Source organism: Magallana gigas, chromosome 7, assembly GCF_963853765.1.
Source record: "Magallana gigas chromosome 7, xbMagGiga1.1, whole genome shotgun sequence".
NCBI classification, from domain to species: domain Eukaryota; kingdom Metazoa; phylum Mollusca; class Bivalvia; order Ostreida; family Ostreidae; genus Magallana; species Magallana gigas.
The window spans coordinates 26,835,761-26,857,865 of NC_088859.1; the positions used below are offsets into that span (position 1 = coordinate 26,835,761).

General features: G+C 37.2%; 1 protein-coding gene across 3 annotated transcripts; it reads right to left on the reverse strand.

The window, feature by feature from the left end:
• Positions 1 to 420: 420 nt before the first annotated feature.
• LOC105321019 (microtubule-associated protein futsch) lies at positions 421 to 21,548 on the reverse strand. 3 transcript variants are annotated; one of them, XM_011419187.4, is made up of 20 exons: positions 21,323 to 21,548; positions 17,947 to 21,152; positions 17,777 to 17,812; positions 17,094 to 17,222; positions 16,748 to 16,865; positions 16,453 to 16,583; positions 16,203 to 16,238; positions 10,331 to 10,460; positions 7,920 to 8,032; positions 5,230 to 7,623; positions 5,062 to 5,102; positions 4,919 to 4,950; positions 4,702 to 4,791; positions 4,235 to 4,365; positions 3,955 to 4,043; positions 3,834 to 3,859; positions 3,590 to 3,661; positions 2,963 to 3,498; positions 1,530 to 2,876; positions 421 to 1,237 (listed from the first exon to the last, which is right to left on the reverse strand). In XM_011419187.4, the coding sequence occupies exons 2-20, from the start codon at positions 21,098 to 21,100 to the stop codon at positions 1,077 to 1,079; spliced, it is 8,766 nt and encodes a 2,921-aa protein (XP_011417489.3). In that variant the 5' UTR covers positions 21,101 to 21,152; positions 21,323 to 21,548; the 3' UTR covers positions 421 to 1,076. The 3 variants fall into 3 exon arrangements, with proteins under 3 accessions (XP_011417489.3, XP_011417488.3, XP_065922646.1); XM_011419186.4 differs by having other exon boundaries at positions 4,913 to 4,950; XM_066066574.1 differs by lacking the exon at positions 17,777 to 17,812 and having other exon boundaries at positions 4,913 to 4,950.
• Between the last annotated feature and the right edge of the window lie 557 nt (positions 21,549 to 22,105).

Here is a 22,105-nt window from a genome sequence, read left to right on the forward strand (position 1 = left end):
TCCAGCATCCGAAACCTATAGCTCAGATTCAGCACTCAAGCCTGTCTGGTGCATCAGTATCATAAGGCACACCATCCATGCAAGTTTGGTGATGTACGGACCAGCAGTAACTAAGATATTGCTATCAAAGGGCACCTGCAACAAAAACTTTAACCTGGTCCAACAACCTTAACCTCCTCCAGCATCTGAAATTTAGGACCCAGATTCAGCATCCAAGTCTTTCAAGTCCATAAGTAGGTCCAGATGCATCACCCATGCAAGTTTGGTGAAGATAGGACAAGTAATAGCTTAGATACAGGACCTGCAACAAAAACTTTAACCAGGTCCGGACGCCGACGCCGACGCCGACGCCACCGCCGACGCCGAGGGTATAGCATAAGCTCTCCTTGACTTCGTCTCGGTGAGCTAAAAAGTCAAATGTTCATATTTATATCTTTTATTTAAAACATTCAATTTACATCAAATCTTAGACAGATGATTTTAATGCAAATAAATTGCATGGATAATAAAGATAATAATCAATTATCTGTTTCCAGGTTTTTTTCTTTCAGAAACTAGATCACATGCATCTTATAGTGATACATGTATTACTGTATTTTCTGGTGGCTAATTCATTTAAATGTTCCAAAGGTAAGGGAAACTTCTATGAAAAATTCAAATAAACTAACAATAAAATCAACAAATGTATATCCGTAACAAATCAAGAGCCTGGAAAACTCAACAAGAATTTTTCACATGATTAAATATGAAAATGGCACAAATACAGGGTGTTAGGCATTATTAAAATCAATTTCAGTTTTGTATAAAATTAATTTCACAACATTTTATCTATTTCATACATATTTACAAAATCTTTTGCTCATCTTGTATTCTTTAGAAAAAAAATACATGTAAATTAAGACCCATGCTAAAAAGAATTACCAGTATGTACAAAACTGATTTCCACATGTATATCAAAAATCATACAGTAAGATCTTCAAATAATTCCAGGTTTCTCATCAAAGTTATGGTAACCTCACTTTGAAATTAAAAACAACCCATTTAATTAAATCACTGGAAATTTCCAGTTATTTCAGTCAGTCAGAGTCTGAATTAGCATAATGCACTAGAGTGGAGTTAGGTCCCTTGTTGCCCTGGTTGAAGGACTTAGCACCTTGACCCCAGTTTGCTACTTGTTGAGATGTTGAATGGAACTCCATGTCTTCTTCTGCCCAAATCTTACTTGCTTTAGTTGGAGCTAAAATAGAGATTCAGAATTCAATTAAAATACACATGTAAACTGAAATCAGCAAGATATGCTGTTGATCTTTAAAACATGTTCTACTTTAGATCTCAAGATCAAAAGAACGGTAGGCTCCTTTCGTTTTCACGAATCTTAACTTTTACCATATAAAAAGAACTAATAGAACAGTCAATCTAATTAAAATTAGATGTTAGATCTGCTCGCTTACTTGCCTCACATAAGCAAGCGGATCTAACATCTAATTTTAATCAGACTGTAGAACAGTAAGCTAAAGCTAGCATCCTACCTCCTTTGAGGATTCCCTTTGGAGCTGCCTGTCTTCTCAGTCTGTCCTGCATTTGTAGTTGTTTGGATTGCTGGAACCAGTCAAGAGAACCAGCCTGGGGTTGGTTTTGTGAAGATGCAGCCTGCTGATTGCTCTGCTTCAGTCGCTGGTCGTAGGCAGACATTGTGGGACCAGATATCTGATCCTCCAGGTAGGACTGCCGTAGTTGTCTCTGCAGGTTCTCCCAGGACTGAAGTTCATTTTCCGTCATCAGTTCTGTGATAGACTCGGCATCTCTTTTACTCTGCATGGATGACTGGGACATACCTGGGTATCTTTGTTGCTGTGGTTGCCCAGGCCTACTTTGCATTTGTCCAGGGCTGATTTGACTGTTTTGCCCAGGTCTATTCATTGTGTTTTGACTTGACCCACCCATTGCATTATTCCCTGGTCTATTCATCATGTTTTGCCCTCTTCCACCCATATTGTTTTGCCCTTGTCTATTCATGTTTTGCCCTGGTCTGTTCATTGTGTTTTGACCAAAACCACCTATTGTGTTTTGTCCTGGTCTATTCATTGTGTTATGACTGGACATATTCATTGTGTTCTGCCCTTGTCTGTTTTGATTATGACCTGGTCTGTTCTGCTGTTGGGAATGTTGTTGTGAATGTGAACCACCTGATCCAAAAGCCGATTGGTTGGAATTCCGTTGCCCTGAACCAAATGATGAAGAAGATGACCGTCCACCAGGGAGAGCCGATCCTCTTCCCACTCCCTGAAGAGAGGAACTATTATTTCCCCTACTTTGCTGCCTGCCAAAGTTTCCAACAGGTGAATTTTTCTCCATCCTCTTTCGCCTTTCTTCCTCTTCTCTTTGTTTCTGTCGCTCATACCTGGATCCCTCCATTCCCAGAAACATCTCTACAGGCGGGGACTCTGACTTCTCTCTGTTCTGCTGTGGTGCAGCATTGTTTGATTGTAAATTGTTCTGATTCCCTTGATGTCCGACATATGGAGCTTTTTGATTTTTCCCTTGATTTCCATGGAAGTGCATTCTAGTCCCAGTAGGACCAGAGGAAGCCTGGCCAGACACACTCTTGTTTGCGGGACCTTTATTGCTTTGTGAACTGTTACCGCCACTCTGTGAGATGTTTTTCAGAAGTTCACCAACACTGTTCCTCTTCAAGTTTTCCTGAGTAACCTTCTGCTGTTGTGCAGTGGTGTTTGGTTTTCCTATGGTATCCTTAATTTTGGCCTGTGAAGCTTGTAGGGTTTTGGCCACCTGTAAAATTTCACTGATGCTCTCAATCGTCAAGCTGTGGATGTCAGTCTGGGACTGGGGCTGGGTAGAGGATGCAGTTGCAGTGTCTACAAGATAAATCCATTGAAATATTTTGCAGTCCAAATAAAAGCAAAATCGTTTATACCATTTAAACAAAATGTCTATTTCTTACCTTTTGTTGAAGCTGGGGGATTCCCTTTTGTTTCAGATTTTGACTTGTGCCCATAATCAAACACCTCTGTCCTCTCCTGAACAGGCTTTTCCCCCATTTGATCCTGAGCAGCAGATGACACTTCAGCCCTGAAATCGCCTCCATATCCTCCACCCCAGCTTGGCTGTACACTCTTACTGCTATGGCCATATTCAAATGTATTAGAGGGCAAGTTGGACACATTGCTAGACAAAGGTACATAAGGAGTGATGGAAACGGGTCCTCCATGTTGGGGCTGCATCTGAGAGGCCCAGCTGGTTCCCGGCCCCCTGGATCCAGCTTCCATACTGGTGACAGTTGAAGTCTGAGTGAATGATTTCTGGGGAAGTCCTGATGATGTAGCGGCTCCAGGCTGTGAGCCCGGCTGAGCTATAGAAGTACTGACTCCGCCTTGTTGAGCTTGAATGTGAGTGTGGACTCGAGACATTAGGTCCTGCAGGAATGGATTCTGGGATGCCTGCTCCTGCTGGGACTGAGGCTTCTGTTTCTTCATTTCACTGCAATATTGAGTAATGCATTGTCAATTCCCTATAATAAAATTAAGGAAAAATTCTAAATTGTGATAGTGCAAATAACTGAAAAACTTACTCGAGATGATCTTGCACAGCTTTTAAGGAAGATTTCAGCATGTCTGTCAGCTCATCTCTGGAGTCTTTCTCACTTTTAAGTACAAAGATTTAAAAACATTTTCTGATGATAAATACACATAGAACAGCACTCTTGCTATGACACAGATGAGCGTGAATGATAAAGCATACTATTTGGGTAATATAAGATTAAATTAGCTCAACAGTTGCATTTCAACATATACTAAACATCTTTAAAATTTTACCTTGTTGACTTCTGGCCTTTTTCACTCTAAAAATAGAAAACCAAAAAATTCAACAACAATGAAAATTACACTGAATTTCTTTTTTAAGATTTCTTCTTTAGATAAAATGTTTCATAAATACCTCCATCTTTTTTCTGTACTCCATTTCTGCTTTTTTCTGATCCATTCTCCTTTCTCTTCTCTGCCTCCTTGTCAATTTTTGTGGCTTATCTAAATGTCAAAACAATTTCTAATTCATGTTTCTCCAAGACCACAATGTAATATTTCCATCACACTGTCATATATACCCACATACTGTTATTATTACTTATTAAATCTCTATCTATTGCATAAAATTGCAAACTTATAAATGTAGGTAAATTTATGATATTTTTTCAGCCATTCATCAACTCCTCCTTTACCTTTTTGTCCAGTCAGAGACCTGTGTCCATAGTCGATGATGAACTCTCCGCTGGCTGAGGTCTTCTCCTCATCCTCAGACAAGGACATGTCCTCCTCCTCGTTGTCTGTGAGGACCGGTGAGGGTGAGCGTCTACAGAGAGGATAAATAGCAGTTTATAATTAACCCCCTCACAATAGAGAACATGGAGAATATTTCTCGTACACAGCTAGTATGGTACACAAGATTGCAAAAGAAAGTTTCAATTATGTGTCTCTTTTTTAAAATTTCCATTTGAATCAATACAACTTCATATGCAATACATGTACATGTACAAGTATTTCTTAACATAATTTACATACAGCAATTCTTTTTGATGATAATACATGTATAATGATATTTATGATAATATAGACATTGAATGAATATGTAAATAAATGAACTGCATGGCCATTATCAGCTACATACACCATGACTTGTTACATTTACCTCTTATTTGCCTTTTCCTGAGCAGCTTCAAGAGCTGACTGTAACAGTTTTATTAAAGGATCATTCTCCTGGGCTCGCCTCTTCTCTTGTCTATAGATTAAATTGATATAAACATCTTTTTAAAATATCAAATAGTTTACAGTGCTTTATGCAGTGTATGCAACAACTGATTACGAAGTTGTTTACAAAATTACCAACTGATAAAACATACCGGTACCTTTTTCTCTCATTTTCTTCATACTCTTGCATCTAATGAAAATAATCCCAGATTATTACAGTTTTACATATGTATTATCAAACAGTATCAACATTTTTATTCCCCCCAAAAAAAATTATCAGTGACAAAATGTTAATACATACAAGAATGGGTGCTTTCTCCATGAACTTCTTCAGTTTTGCCTCTGAAAAAAAACCAAGAAATTATACAGTAGTATATAACATTTTTTTTTTACCAAACCATACATATCTGAAAGACTTTACATTTTTTAATAAACAAGAAATATTCGAAAGACATTATAGTACATGTACCTTTTCTTGCTAGTTTTTCTTTTTCTCTCTGAAGTTTCTGCTTCTCAGCCAGATAGTCCCATTTCTTGAGCATGTCCTGAATGCCCTGACCGCTGGGCTGAACACCTGACACATCCACATCCATCAGCGACATGAGGCCCTCCGGGCCCTTCAGCCTCTGCATGAAATCTGTTGAGTCATCCTCTGATTCACTGGAGGAATAGGATGTTTTCTGCTGGCTCACTTGGTGAGATCTCAGGTAGGACAGAGTTTGAGGAGACACGTTGCCCTGTTCTGTGTCCTCTTGAGGAGGCTCTTCTGAGGCCTTTTTGGTGACGGCTGATGGGAATTTCTGAGCTATCCTGTTCTGTAAAACTTGAATCTTCTTGCCAACTTCCTGTTGCTGTGCTGGCTTTGATGTAGTCCTCTGCTGCTGAACGGTTCCCTGCTGAATTGGAACACTGATGAGATTCCCTTTCCTTTTAAACTGAGATTCACTGGACTGGCTGGGAGTGGTTTTGCATCCACTGCTTTTAGAATTCCCTGCCTCTGTTTCAAACATGTCAATCTTTCCTTGCTGCTCATCTTTCTTTAAAATTGATTTCGGTCCACCTTCATCTGTTTTTGATTTCTTAGCTGAATTTCCCTCTGACATTGGCATTCCATCAATGTCTTCATTCTTTCGCTTCAGAATCTGCATTGACTTCCTGGAGAATTGACTTCCGACGTTAATCTTAATTGCTGGTGCATTTTCTCTTACCTTGGATCTGGATTGTGTGTCTGAAACTCTATCATCCTTGTTTGACTTTTCTTGCTGGGAATTATTTCTGTTCTGTGCATCATCCACAGGTTTCTTTGTTGGATTTGTCGGACCAGCAGTTGGTGCATTAGATGTGGGAGGTTTATAGAGAACTGGTTGGGATTGAATGACGGATGGTGTTACAGGGTTAACAACTGGGACTGGGGCCCTTGAAATAGGTGCCCTTGGAACAGGTGCCCTAGGAACTGTGCCCGGAGGATTGCTGATTGAAACAGGCCGAGGAGCAATGTTACGAGGAACAGCACCAGGGAGCCTGGAGCCTGGATAACCTACAAGTCCAGGCTGTGATAACCCTGGCATTGGGAGTCCAGTTGGGGGTCTTTGCAGTGTGCCTCCTACACCACGAGGTTGCATGGCCACTCCTCCTTGTTGCATTCCCTGCATTATGGGAACCTGTTGTCCAATGGTTGAAGGAACAGGCATTGGAGCCCTAGTTGTCTGAACATAGTTACTCACAAGTGGCCTGGGAGGATGGTGTTGAAAATTTTGAATGTATGGGGCCTGTGGTTGTGGAAATGCTTGATTGACAGAGATATTTGTTATCTGTGGAGCCTGTGATTGTGGATATGGTTGCTGGACAGAAGTCATTGTCATCTGTGGAGCCTGTGATTGTGGATATGGTTGCTGGAGAGAGGCCATTGTCATCTGTGGAGCTTGTGACAGGGGAAATGGTTGTTGCACAGAAGCCAGAGTTGGAACACCAGGAATGCTGCTTATAGGAACCTGGCTGCTTGAAATGTCAGGTCTGGGCACCATTTGGAGAGGAGCAGGCAAAACCTGACTTCCTATGGGCATCATATGTGTTTGACCTTGCATACCCTGCATGGGAAGAGAACCCTCTTGGACTGGAATCATAATTTCAATACTATCTGGCACCATGTTGGGCAGACTAGAATCTGGCATTGGAACTCCTTGAACCATGACTCTGGTCTTCCTAAAATCCTCTTTGAACTGATTGATGGAATACACCTCCCCTGTCCCACCTGGTTGAGATGTCTGTACCACACCCCCTACTCCTCCACTGCCCCATCTGGTCAGCCTAATTCTGGCCTCTGCTTTCCTCTTTGACTCTATACCCTTCCTTATAGCATCCTCAAGATGATTTTGGTGCTTAAATCTACCATTACTGATATCATCTTTCAGCTCGTCCAGAACCTCTCTCCTAAGTCTGTTGTAGTCTGAATCTCTTACACTGCCCTCTATAGGAACAATCCACGTTGCTGTCTTGAGCTCTGCGTTTTTCAGAGGACTCCTGAGCTGCTCATGCTCTTCCATACTTCTTCCCTTGTTGTACTTCCCTGGAAATGTATCTGTGACAATCTCCAGGTTTTCCTCCAGGCCTTCTTCTTCCATTATCTTCTTTGCTCTCATCATCAGACTTCGTAATTCTTTCTCCTTCTGACGCTCCCTCTGTTTCTGTAGCTTTTTGTTCCGTGTTTTCTTGACCTTTTCTTTGTTTTTCTTCATGATTTGCTCCTGTATGGCCATCAGTCTCTTCCGTGCTTCAACCTGTCGTTTATGCACTTGCAGCTGTGTGTCTCCATCCAGCAGAGCTTCCTTTGCCTCTGGATGCTCCTGTAGCTCTCTGAAGAGTCCTGCAACATACAGAACAGATCAAGCCATCAATCACAAAATAACACTGCATATTGCACTAATTTAGCACAATAACTTCTGAAAGAGCTCATCATTGGTGACTTTTTCTATTTAATAAATCAGAAAAATTGCTATCGGGGTGCATCTTAAAAAGAAATTAAATAACATCGTCGCAAACCGCAGTTTTGAGTCCACAAGTTTCCTCAAATGTGATGATGGAGAGAATCGATGTGAATCACACGTGGGTCACCGACGATGGTAGTTTAAGTTTTCAAACAGTTTGGAAAACCTACCATACCTTTACGTTTCTTGGCAATTTCCTGGTAGCTGATGCAGGTCTTGTCAAAGATCTTCAGCGTGGCTAGGAACTTCTTCACTTCCTCTGTCGTGTTGTAGACCACCATAGCAAACCTGTCAATGAAGTACAAATAATGCAATTTTCAACATTCTTCTCTGCTTTTAGTAATCAACATTCTGTTGGTTGAAATTCACCAGAATTTTATAACCCTTATTATAATGTTTTTAAAATGAAATGTACAAGTATATCAGTGACATGCTTTGAATATATCTTATAAACCATACACAAATAAAACAAGTATGTGGAGTGAATAAACAATGGTAAATGTTAAACTAGGCATATATATTTCCTGAAACCTACAAATGAACTGAGTTTAGTACAAATCATCGTTAAGTGTGTTAAAATGTTTGTCAATTATACAAATACAAGTTAATTAACTATACAGTCTAAAATTTAGCTGCTTCTTTTGATCCACGAACACTTTAGGAATATGTACTGCCACAAATCGGTGCCCTACAGAAAGAAGGTCTGCTGCCAAATCTCAGAGCCACCTTTATGTGTTTGGTGACCACCATGCTATAAAATGGATAAATATTGTGGAATAATCACCAGAATAATCACCATCCAACTTAAGAAATCCAAAACTTATCCATAGTCTGAAATGATGAGTTCTCATGAAAGACAATCCTTCAATCTTCCAATCTTCTGGCATAAAGAACCTTGGACCACCATGTATAAAAAGTCTAGGCGAGGAAACAGAATTTGTTTGATTTTATTCCAATTTTTTTTTTAGATCTACATCCCAGCAAGAATCTATCCACACTTAAAGATAACATTTTCATACACATGTGTATAAATAAAAACCTGGCTTATGGAATGTGTAGTATTTATTGTTCGTATATTAAATTAAGTTTGAGTGCAAGTGAAAATGCAAATTCACTTATGCTTCAATGTAACTCCAACTGTATCTGCAGTTTTCAAATTAATTTTTGATAACATGCATTACATGTACAATGCAGTGAACGCCAGTATTCCAATGGTTCCAACAGATACCAGGGATCTTGGACACTACGGTAACCATAAATTCAAAGTCTGGAACACTTTATACACCTTATTGATAGCTTTTGTATATAGCAAAACAGGCTTAAATTCGAAGCATTGGGGGTCCCCCCCCCCCCCCCCCCCAAAGACATAAATATAAAATTACGATAGACTATTGTTAGCGAAGAGATTCTGATTATTTTTTTGTACATTGATACAATTCAGTACAGAAGAGGATTCCATAATACCAGTATGCATTGGCATTTACTAGTATTTCATGACAAGGACATGCAAAAAGCAGTTCAAGACATAACAAGATCCTACAAAGTGAGTGTCACTGTATGTACATGTACACCTTTTGAATGCTTTCAACTGAATCATGCACAATGACAGCCTCTGCAGTCACAGTTTCATCATAAATGGCTTCATCAATGGCAACTCTGATGCTTCACTTCAATCATGACTTCAAACTGTACTGTATGAAAATTTGGATTTTTAAAAAAAAAAACTGTTATTGTGTATAGTTTATCATTTCATGTGAAAAACATACATTATGTGTTTATATGTTTTGTTTCTAAAATATTTTGAGAAAAATAATATACAGGTATCTTGAACATATACCAGAATGCTTGGAGTTACCTTCAAAAACACTGCTTCCCTGCTACTACATAAATTGTTTGCAAGGGTTCATAAACTCTCATGCATTATAATAATGTGTGTAGAAGCAATGTTTATTGAAGAAGTCCTGGGGTAGTTGCTTTACATTTTCAATTTGTAATTCAAAGTACATGTATTATTTTGGGCTTTTTTTTATGAAATTGTTAACTTTTTTCCAATACAAAATGACATCTCCAGTGTAAACTGTTTTCAAACAATGGTTTCGATTCAATTTGCAGTGACTGTGCATGGTTATGTTACAAAACATACATACAACATCATCTGCTTGGAACAGGTAGACAACAGTGAACACAAAAATCATGAAAACAAAATTTTGATCAGGCTTGTTGTTATCAATCAAACTGAAATAGTAAAACTGGCAAGTGGGATTTTTTTCTGTCTTCTCTCCTGCACTTCGTATCTAAGTGAACCGACATCCATTGAAGCAGGGACTGCAGATAAACTCTTCATTTCACTCTTCTCAGAACTGCTGGCTGCTCTTTGGACATACAATTGGACCTTGATCTTCAACGCCAACACTCGTCCTGTTCTTTTCCAGAACTATTCAACCCCATCTCTCTGGTTCTTTGAACCCTGTTGGCTTTAGTTTCTCTTCACCTTTCCCTGGCTATGTTGACTACTTACCATATCGGACAATCCCCAAATCTGTGGACTTTCGACAAGACTTGGAACCCTGCACTGGAAATACTCACCCTATTCTTTTATCCATGAGATTTTTAGGTATAATGGCTTCGATAGCCTTGAGAGAATTTGCCAATTTCTCCTCAGAGATATGCTTTGGTATTCCACGAATATACAGCAATCCTCTCTTTGGGATTTGATCTAAAAAAAAGAATATTTGCCTTGAGTAACAAATATGCATTAGTGCAACAACAAATCTCAAGACATCACACCATTATGACATAATTTTTACAATTTCTACAGTCATCCTCTAGCATACAACTTTTGCATAAACCAACAGCACACATTACTACATTCCACTCTTTCAAACTTTACGTAGTTGAAACCTTTCTCTGTAGCCATTCCACCTATCAGACTTTGTTTGATTTCCTTAATGTCTTTTAGTAGTGCTTTAATTTTTCCGCTTGTAAACAAATCACACAGGATGACAACAATGCATGCACTTTCCTCCACATCAGTAGGCATCCCATCCCATCCCATCCCTTTTTCATTATTTGGAGGGCTGGGATATATGGATCTGAACTATCAATGGTCTTTCCAAGTACTGGAAAGCAAAATCTAGCTGTGCGCAGGTAGCAGAAACCTTTGTTCTGTAACTTCAACGTTATTTTCTTTTTTTTAACTGTTTGGTCCTTTAAAATGATACTGCTTTTGCAAATGATCCTTCCTGGTCTGTCTTAAATAACAAATAGTTCAGTCTAAAGGAAGACAAACACTGATTTGAAGTGAAGCACGGCATTATCAGAAATAACATATCCTGACTGGAAGGTTCAAAGCAGGATAGACATTAATTAGGATTTATCACCCATGAGGAAGATCTTCTACTCTGGAGAGGCATGGATCATGATTATTACAAAAATTTCTGTTGAACTGCATTGGAATACTGTCACACCATGGTTTCCAGAATATTAACTTTTGTCGGTTCTGCACTTTAAATTGTTTCTGCCTCCACATTTGTTTACCTCTTAACAGAGCATCCTCTTCTTCTATACAGTATAGCATAGATAACTGTTCAATTTACATCTTTTTCTGTCATGGTTTTCTGAGAATACATACAATTTACAGTAGCCAGTAATAAAGAAACACTGCAAAGTAACAGTATGGCAAGTTTCAGAAGCATTATCATCATAAATGCTTGCATTCACAACCTGGAAAATCCCAAACTTTGGTTCCACTGCTTAGATTCCAGGAGATGATTTTTTTTGTCTTGATAAAAAAGTAAGTCAGGAATAAGAGTGTGCATCAAGCTAAAAGCTTCTTAAGTTTGGACATCAAGATCATGTGGGTCATTTTACTTTATACCTTGGGGTACTCCAAGGACACTAATTGCTTCTAAGGATCACCTGGAATCATTTCACTTCACATCCTATGTTACTTCGTAGGACAACTGGTTCTCCCATTCAGGAATCAAGATAAAATCACAGCACATATCACTTGACATCTTTAGGCATATATGGACAATTGCCTCTCTAGTTCAGGGATCAGGAACAAGTAAGAACAAGTCATTTTACATTTTTACTCTGCCAGTTATTGCTTCTCAATTTGCTTCTCAAGTTCAGGAGTCCAATCATCTGAAAATTGTAACCAAGGAAATCCAAAGTCTATTGTTTCTCCGGTTCAGGTGTAAGAATCATCTGGGATTTTTTATAATTTGGGGTACTCCAAAGACAACTGCTGCTATACCTTTAGGTAAAAAACTTAAGGGATCAGGTTCATTTGGGATGATATCCCTTTACACCTTAGGTTACTCCAAGGAAAATAGCTTCTCTGGTCCAGGGATCAGGATCAAATGAGAACATTTCACTTTAAATATTACAGCCCAGCAAGAACATTTGCTTCTTCGGTTCAGGGATTAGGATCACCTATTCACTTCCCACCTAGGGTACATCAAAGACAACTGCTTCTCCAGTGAGCTTTTCTATTTCAAAGTCTTCTTATTCTTAGTTAAGGATTGGGATCAACTGCGATCATTTCACTTCTGACCTCTAGGTACTCCAGGTTATATTCTTCTCTAATTTTGGGATCGAGATCATCTATCATGTCTTGGGTTATTCCAAAAAACAACTCCTTCTCTATTTTAAGGATTAGGATCATCTCGGAGTTCAAAACATTTTACTGCAAACACCATAGTATTCCAAGGCCCATTGTCTTGAGTTTTAGAGATCAGGATCAAATGAGAACATTTCAATTCACAACTTACAGTTCTTCTCGGACAACTGCTTCTCCCGTTCAGGGATGAGGATCAAATATGAACAAATTTGTACCTTAGAATATATGCATTGGAAAATTTCCTCTTAATAAGAGATGAATCAAACTAAAACATTTCAATGTATTCCTTAAGGTACTTAGACAATTAACTGCTTAGGTTCAGGGATTAGGATCATCTCTTTCATTTCACAATGGTACATGTGCTCAAATGAAATTCTCTAGTTCAATGATCAGTATCATCTGGAGCCATTTCGATTTTATATCTCTGGATACTCCATCAAGACTCTCAGGGTATTCCAAGGATAACTGTTCTTACAGTTTGGGATCAGTATCAAATGAACAAATTCCACTGTGAATCTTAAGATGTTCAAAGTACAATTGCTTCTCAAGTTCAGGAATCAGGATCACATCAGAATATTTCATTTCACTCCTTAGGGTACTCCACGATAAACTGCTTCTTCTAATCAAGATCATCTGTGAACTCATTTTACTAAAATCTACTGGTACTTAAACTAAAATATCTTTTTTTTTCAGAAACAGGATCATTCCTAAACAACATACTGTCTCACCAATTCATGTGTCAAAAGCATTTCAAGGTGTTGAAATGGAAGGTATACTTACACTGTCTTATCACAGTGCTCGAGCTGGGTTTCGCCAATTTTGCAAATGGCTCTTTTTTTCAAAATTGGCAAAATCCAAATGTGGCAAAAATCAATATTTGGTGAAATCTTCTCTTTAATCTGTTTCTCTTTTCCAACTGTTTCTTTATTCGGTCAGTCTGTAATAATTCAATCACCGCGAGCAACCGCAAATCTCATGTCAAGTCCAGACATCGAGAACATTTTTAGACATTTTATAATCAGCAACTATTTTTGATCTTGTTGGTAAGGCATAATTACCAATACTCTCCAAGACAAAACCTAAACAACCAATGGAGCAGTCACAAAATCTTCGCAAGTTCAACTATCAGGATCACTGATAATCTAAGCCCATTACAAGTAGGAGGACTAAAAAGCATGGCTTCGTCAGCTCATTCAGCTGCGGCATCTGCCACATCACGATCCTCAGAGATCAACCTGATGGAAACTTTTATCTTCTAACTGGCTCTAACTACCCTTTTGGTCATTTTAAAATGCTAAAATCCGACTGGCTTCAACTTTTGCAGCAATTCTTTTTGTTGCATACTGTTCATTTGACGTATCATAAGATAGTCCTCAGTGAATATGTGTATCTTCTGTCTTTTATGTCCAGGCAGCAGGTCTGAAATCTTTCGTATAGAGGAAAATGCTTCCTTTTTGGTTTTTATTTCAAATTCTTCTTCCCTCCGAATGTCTTGCTTTAGACCATATATTCAGGATGGTGCACTTTAAGCTGGTGTTTTTGTTCGTGCTTACAATCTCATTATCTGTATGCAGCGATGGTGTCTCTGAGAAGCCGTGGCATTCAAACATCTAATGAGTTCCAGACGCCTGTTCGCTAGTATTGCTAAAACAATACATCCATTAACTTCCATACAACTTTCATGATAGAAAAAGTGCAAGTTTTTAATACATGTACTGCAAACATTTACATCTTGTCCATTGCACCTCATACACAACTGTGCATTATTATTTAAAACACAAACTGAAAATACATGTAATCAAAAACTGAGCATTAAAAGGTGGTATAGACACTATCAAAATTCTTAAGTGCAATCAAAATATGCATAATAATGTGTGTGCGTTTTGATTTTAATGTTTGACTCTTAGGTCACTTTCAAAAAATCACTCATAAAGATACTTGTCTTGCCTATTGCAAGGAGGTGCTCTTGCAACTCATAACTAAGAGTACGCTGCCAACTCCTTTTTTGCATCATCTGAAGAAAACACAGCATCTAATTGTAGATCAGCGGAACAGGAACTGTTTCTAGTTGTAACTTATTTCTGGTAACTGATGTAGACTGGGTCGAACTTGGTTACACTGGCCTATCACATTTACAGCTTTGATATACTGCTATTCACGCACAAAACTTCGCTACTCTAGTCAATAATACAGAAATTGAGCCAATATTGATAAAGCTCTGTTGTGTTCCAAATCAGAAAGGTGAAACACTCTTCCTTAAAGTGAAGAAAATCTCATTTTCTGTCAAGTTTACAGTTGCAAACAACAGATTACAGCTACAGCCCCGTGGAAGATCATGGTTCTTGATTTACAGCAGATCAGAATATTCTTCTAATTGTGTCACTCCGGCCACCAGGCAGGACGTTATCAAAACATAGTGTTTTTCTATGTACAGAAACTGAGGAAACCAAGAGACTTCTTCACATCTTTTGGGTGGAGATTCCTTCCGTGAAGAAATTGCAGAAGTTGCATGGTCCATTCTCAAATTCTAATAGCTTGATCCTGAATCTTCTCTAAATCCAATATCTTTTGAGAGCATTTCATTCTTTAATTTTCAAATGATCCGATACTAAAAAAATTCTCCAGACATAAAGAAGAACATCACCTGTAAACTAAACTCAGATTTTTCATAATATGAAATATACCCAGTACTGGCCAGTTGTAAAAAATTTTTTAAATTTTCCCAACTTAAAGTACGGTACATTCAAGTCAGATAAATGTTGCTTGAGACTTTTTAAAATATCTGGCAAGACTTGCATGTAAACCAGGCTTCGCCTCGTAATCTGAAACTCTGTTGATCATGGTCACAACAGCTAACCATTCCTTTGCAGATTTCTGATACCTTCATAGGAAGCTTGGTAGGTTCTTCTTCAATGGTTGTCTGTGCAAGAATCTCTTCTGGTTAGAGCAGGTTTTGCATTAGGTAGAAACAATCGATGAATAAAAAATTGTTCATTGTTAATAATTCCTGAAATTCAACAGCATAAGGCAGGATGAAATGGATACCACATTCCAAATTACTGTACTGCATTATGTGCTAACCAACATGAAAAGGACTGAGTATGTAAAGTAAGACAATGCTGTGCACTGTTGATTAATTCTGCCTCCACCATTACGCCCACTTTCAATTCTTCTTATAAATGTTTGAACTAATTGGTATTCAGACCATCAGAAAATGAACATCACCAGTACGCTGTTCTATCTCAAATTCAAAGATCACAGTGCAATCAGAATACCAGGACATCCAATTAAAAATATATATACATGTAAAAGAATATGGTACACTCTTAGAGTATAAATATACCCTGTTTCACTATATCGAAAATATTAAGTTGCCCTAACTAAAAAAAACAGCAAAAATACATACATGTATTTTATCTTTGGAAATTGTTTATGCATTCATTCATTATATATACATGTATAAACACTTTTCTTTAAACATAAACATTGCACTAAACATTTTTAGAACAGAAATGAAGGACTGTAAAGTTTCAAAAGTTTTAAAACTAATTTAACTGAAATTTATTGAAAATGCCCCCAAAAATTATATTATGCACGAATTAAAAACAAAAACAAGAACAATGAAATGGTGAATTAATGAAATAAATGATAAAATGAAAATATATGAGCTTGAAAATAATAAACACAAATGGAAAAATGATATAAATGATAAGATGACTGTTCAAGCTTTAAATGTAAACCTTTGGCTTTTGACTCTCCTTTAACATATCAACGGGATATCCTGAAATGAAACCAGAACAGAACAAAAATTAAACAGGATGCACTCATACGTACTCTTTTTCTTTATGCCGACAGCCTTCAACTTCTCCTCTGTAAAACAAAATACAACAATAAATGCTATGTCATGGGAATATCTAATGTTATCTCAATACCATATTGCATCAATAAATCTTATGGTCTGTGCATTTCAAATATATCTTTTAGTAAAGCTTTGTAGAAATGAGTGAAAATTGTGAGTTTCTTTAAAGACAGGATTCAGAATTTTACGACAAATAAAACATTTTTTGTAAATTGTAAATCTTACCTAATAGAAAGGAAATTGCTCTATCACACTCCACATCAACATGTGGGCATTCCTTCAGGAACTTGGCGATTTTACCGATCATTATGAAGGGTCGCATGGTCCTCAGCTCCGAATTGTCAATGTACAATGCTCTGTAATGAAGAACATTTTAGGTCTTTCAATAGAATCCTTTGAAACTCATTTTTTTTTTACCCTCATCAGCAAATATCTTCTATTTTTCAGGGTTTAGATATTGTGAAAATTAATAAATAAAAAAATTAATGAGCCTGTAGCATAAAAAAAAAATAAAAATTACCCATCTCCGCTATTGAGGTCTACAAAGAAAGCATCACAGGCCTCCAGCATAAATGTGGCACTCTCCCTCCCCAAATCTTCCACCGATACATTAGTCATCCTCATTGGAAGTCTCATAACTGAAAAAGTATAAAATTTGTACCAGTATTGTAAATTCAAATCACTTCGTAAAGCTTATGGGAAAAACGTGCACACTTTCCATATATCTAATTTTGCAACTAGTTTTAGCAGAGTTCAAATGATGGGCAATAAAACAAATATCTACCCGATAGATAAAGATAAAATCTATTGCTAACTGTTCCGATATATTTTTGTTTCTCCACTACAAGTCACTGTTTAAAAAATACCTTCTCCCACTGTGTCAAATCCCCAGTGTTCTTTCTCTTTGGGCAACAAAGTCTCGTCTACAATAACCACAGTCTCCAGCTTCTTCTCCTGGTAATCGTCGTAAAACGTGTCTATCTCCACCAGCTCCTCTACAAATTTATCAATTCAGTAGTCATCACATAAATACAACCCTATTTTTGTATATAATAATTATATTCATTTCAAGTTATGTTGCAAGTAAACCTTATTCTATCCCTTGTACATGCAAGTACATGTATAACCAAAATGAGGTAAAATTGTTGACAATTTGTAGTAAATGTGAACTATGATGTTAATTGAAAAAATCAAAGTTTTATAAAAGACATGGTAACCCCATGGGATAGTAAAAATCTCTCATGATTTGCAATGGCATATATGATTTTTATCCAACTTGTGTGTTTCTATCCCTTTGCCAGGGTTCATGGATAGAATACTCACAACTCATTGAAAAAAAATCATATTCATGTACCATCACAAATCATGAGAGATCCTATATTCACATGGATATATTTTTGTATTTCAGTTAGACAGCAATGGTCAATTTGTATGAATCATATATTAGGACACTGCAAAAAAGGGCACCAAATGATCTTCTTTAACCAGCCAGTATTTCGTTTATCTAACTCCCATATGCTTTGAAACCTGTTTAAGTAAAAGGAATTACCTTCTTCAAAATATTCATCAACTTCTAAAAGTGAATCTACAATTGAAATAAACAATTATATTAATCATTCTAACACCCATATACAGTATGTTACAACCACAATTACAGAAAAAAGTAAACTGAAGTGAATGTCAACAAAAGCTCACAGCTAGAACCTCTTACAAACTCACCCTCACTCAGGCATTGTTCTGGCTCTCCATCATCAATCTCCTTGGATTTTCTCTCTTTTATTACATCCCTGAGATCTCTGGAGCCCTGGGATTTTTTGTTTTTGAGAACTTGTCTGAGATCCCCTTCACTTGATTTGGAGTTTTGTCCTTCCTTGTCCTTGCTTGGTTCACGTGAACCTCTGTCTTTACTTCTCTCCCTAGAACTTCTGGCCTCGTCCTTCTCATGACTGCTTCCTTCTTTGCTACCTGACTTGGACTGTTTGGATGCATTATCCATTTCTTTTCGTATTTTTGCCAGATTTGAAGAAATTCTGTCAATAGGCGACTTTAACTCTGACTTTTCCTGGGAATCTCCGCTGGACTTCACATCCCTCTTTTCTGATGTCTGGTTGACGGTTATAAGTAATTGTGTTGAATCCGTGGCCTCATCCACTTGTTCTGAATTTCCTCTGGTCTCGTCTTCTGCATCATCTGCATCTTCCACAGTCAGACCCTCACTCTGCATCATTGCAAGGAAAGCATCTTCATCAATTTCTCCTAGATTGTCTTCATCCCCCGCTTCAATTCCAGATCCTTCATCTTCCATGGTTATTTCTGTACCATCTTCTATGAACCCGTCTTCCTCTGCATCTCTACCAGTATTTTCAATCTCAGTACTTTCATCTTTGTCTTTATCATCAGCAAGCGTATCTGCATATTCATTATCATTATGGTCAATGTTTTCTTCATCGTTGTACTGCATTTCATTTTCATGGTAACTATCTTCATCTTCCGTGTCTGATAACACAATGATTTCCATTCCATCTTCAATTACATCATCAGGTTCGACCGGGCTTTCAATCTCTTTAAATTCTTGTTCTTGAACTGCATTTTGTTCATTATTTGCTATCTGTGGTGAAGGGATTTTGTCTTCATTATGGCTATCAGAATCCTGATTTTCATCTATCTGCTCATTTCCTTTTGCTTGTGGCTCTCTGTTGGTGGAAGAAGAAATGGAAGATTCTTGGTCCTGTGCCAGTTTGCTTGAGAATGATTTGTCAGCTTGATCTGTGCCTTTAGAAAAATTGTCCTCAAATTCTGTTTTAGAATTCAAAAGCATTTCTTCTTCTTCCTCACCGTTGCTGAATATCACTTCGATAACATCTTCATCAGTTTCTCCTGATATTTCTGATGATTTAGATTCTACATTTAAATCATCCATAATACTAATTTCCATTTCTTCTCCTTCTTCTTCATCAATACTAGGAACCTCAAACAATTTTGTCTCTTTCTCAGGCTCTTTCTCCAGAGGCTTATCTTTCAATTTTACAATGATATCTTTCTTCAAATTCTCAGATTCCTTACCCTTTATCTCCACAGAAGTCATTGCCTTCTCTTCCTTCTTTTCAAGGGAACTGCCATCATTCACAATGCTTACCTCCTGTTCTGTTTTCTTTTGGTCTTCCACAGGCAATTCTTTCTCCGTTACATTAACCTTACTTGAAACCTCTCTTACAGATTTTCTTTGAACTGGTGAGGGAGAAGAAGCACCTTGATTTTTCTGAGGATTTATTGTCTTCGCACTGTCCTCTACAACAACCACTTGTGCCTTATTTACAGATTTTGATTCCTCAGCTTTTAAAGCAGAAGTCTCTGTTTTGTTACTTGAATCTTTACTCTCCTCCTTCTCGGCATTCTTCAGCAGTAAATCATCAACTCCAATGATTTTGACTTCTGTGTTGGTTTTGTCCATATTTTCGACAGTGAATAACTCTTCAGTGACTTTGAACTTGTTGGGATCTTCTTTTGTTGGTTTTCTCTTACCAGTATCTTTTAAATTTTCCACAGAGAACATCTCTTCAGTGACTTTGAACTTGTTTGGGTCTTCTTTTGTTACTTTTCTTGTTCCAGCACCTTCAACATTTTCCACAGTGAATAACTCTTCAGTAACTTTAAATTTGTTGGGGTCTTCTTTGGCAGGTCTCTGCTGGGATGTAGATGTGGCTCGTGGTTTGGGTGAAGGCTTGTCAAGTTTATCAATATCTTCCACCACCACCATCTCAACCTCTTTATTAGAGTCAGATTTAGGTTTAAATATTTCAGTCAATCTATTTGTAATTTTCAACGGTGCCTTTTCCTTTTCTTGTATAGTGTTTTTAGATGCAGGCTTATTTACTGTTTTCATGATTTTTTGCAACTGTTGGGTTTTCCTTTTATCATCATTCGCTGTGATTATGGGACTCTGGGTTTTAGTCTTTTCTGTCACATCTGCCTTTCTACATTTTGCTGGGTAAGAATCTGAACTCTTTGATGAGGTTTTCTTTTCAGGGATATTTTTAGCATTTGTTTCTTCACTTTCATCTTCATCAACCACTGTCAAAGTAACAAAGTCGGATTTATTCATGTCTGAGGCGAGTATTCCGGAAAAAATATTGTCATCAGTACTTATTGAAATCCCTTCCCCTTCGCTCTCTCCATCTGTTTCTGGTTTTTCCACTGAAGCTTTTTCAAGATTTTCTTTGCTGTCTTTCTCTTTAACAGTTTTCTGATTTTCTTTTGAATGCACCTTTGAAGAGGATTTTGTAGTTGAACTCTTGACATCCCTCCTTTCTGTTTGTTTTGAGGACTGGCTTCTTTTGGATGCCTCCTTAGTTGGTGTATTTTGGCTCCTTTTACTACTGGAACTTTTCTCTTGTTCTTTCTCTCTTGAGCGTCTATGTCTGTCTGAACTTGATTTATATCGACTCTCCTTTGATCTACTCCTGTCTTGTCTCTTATCCTTTGATCTACTCCTGTCTTGTCTACTATCCTTTGATCTACTCCTGTCTCGTCTTCTATCACTTCTTTTTTCTTCATCTTTTCTGGAACTCTCCCTATTTGAGCTTCTCTTGTCTCGGCTGGATCTCTCCTTGTAAGGACTTCTCTTGTCTCTATACCGATTAGATCGATCAGATCTGTGGGAGCTACGAGACTTCTCTTTTACCTCTTCAAGCTCTTTTGTTGGACTTGTGCTAATATCCAAAACTACCATGTCAGCAAATAAGTCACTTTCTTTTGAAGGATTTGACGAACCTATTTCGTCAAGCACCTGGATTTCATCATCAGGATCATCTCCTTCATCACTTCCACATTCATCGACCACAGAAAACTCCATAAAGTTTGTTTCGTCTTCCATGATAACTTTAGTTATAACCTAAATGTCAAGGAAGTTATCTTCTTTCTTTAAACTGAAATGAAATCCATCATTGTTGTTTAAAAATACTGCATTAAACATTCACAATGAATAAAGGATGATCAAATACAACCTACAATATAGTTCGTTGGTACACAAAAAAGTATCGTTCAAAGCATAAAAAATAACAACAATTTAGATTTATTTAAATCGCATAAACCCTACATCTCTCGTCTACCGAGCACTCAGCAGATGCAGTCGTCCCCAGATGTTTAGATCATTACCATACACTTCCTCTGACGAGAAATTTGAACAATATTATAACTAAAATATTGATCTAACTAATTTATTTTCTTCCGCTCAGATAGAAAGCATTAAACATTATACGATAAAGTCTTTCCATGAGTTTATCAAAGACTTTCTTAGTTTTCGTAGCCTCGTTTTGCTTTTAAACTCCGGAAGTGGGGATCTTAGATAGGTTTATCACAAAACTATTCGGATCAGAAGCGCAAGTCAGCGAACAAAACGTAATAGAAAAAGATTCTTCATTATTGTAATATGTTTCTTACGTGCAAAAATAATCATGTTAGGTTATAGTTTAAAAAAAAAGTCATTAGATTTAAAAAAAAAAAAAAAGTCTTGTTGATATTCCACAGAAAATAATTTGTGATTATTATTCACACCCCCCCCCAAAAAAAAACCCACTAAAATGCCTATTTTATTTCTAAGATGTTATACAGTTTGTAACAAGTTATTTTTATTGCATATTTGTTAAAAGTTGTATATTTTGTTAACAAATAACCATATAGTTTATGGAAATTGACCAGTTAAGTTTTACCTGATAGTCTCTTGAACATGTATACCCCCATATTGTTGGATATAATTTTTAAAGTTGTTTTTTAAATGTTTAAAAAAAAATTAAAATGTTCAAAAATATACTAAAATAAAAGTTGTTAATCATTGTTTTACAAATCGTGTGTTATCTATAGTTAACGAACCTTAAACAAT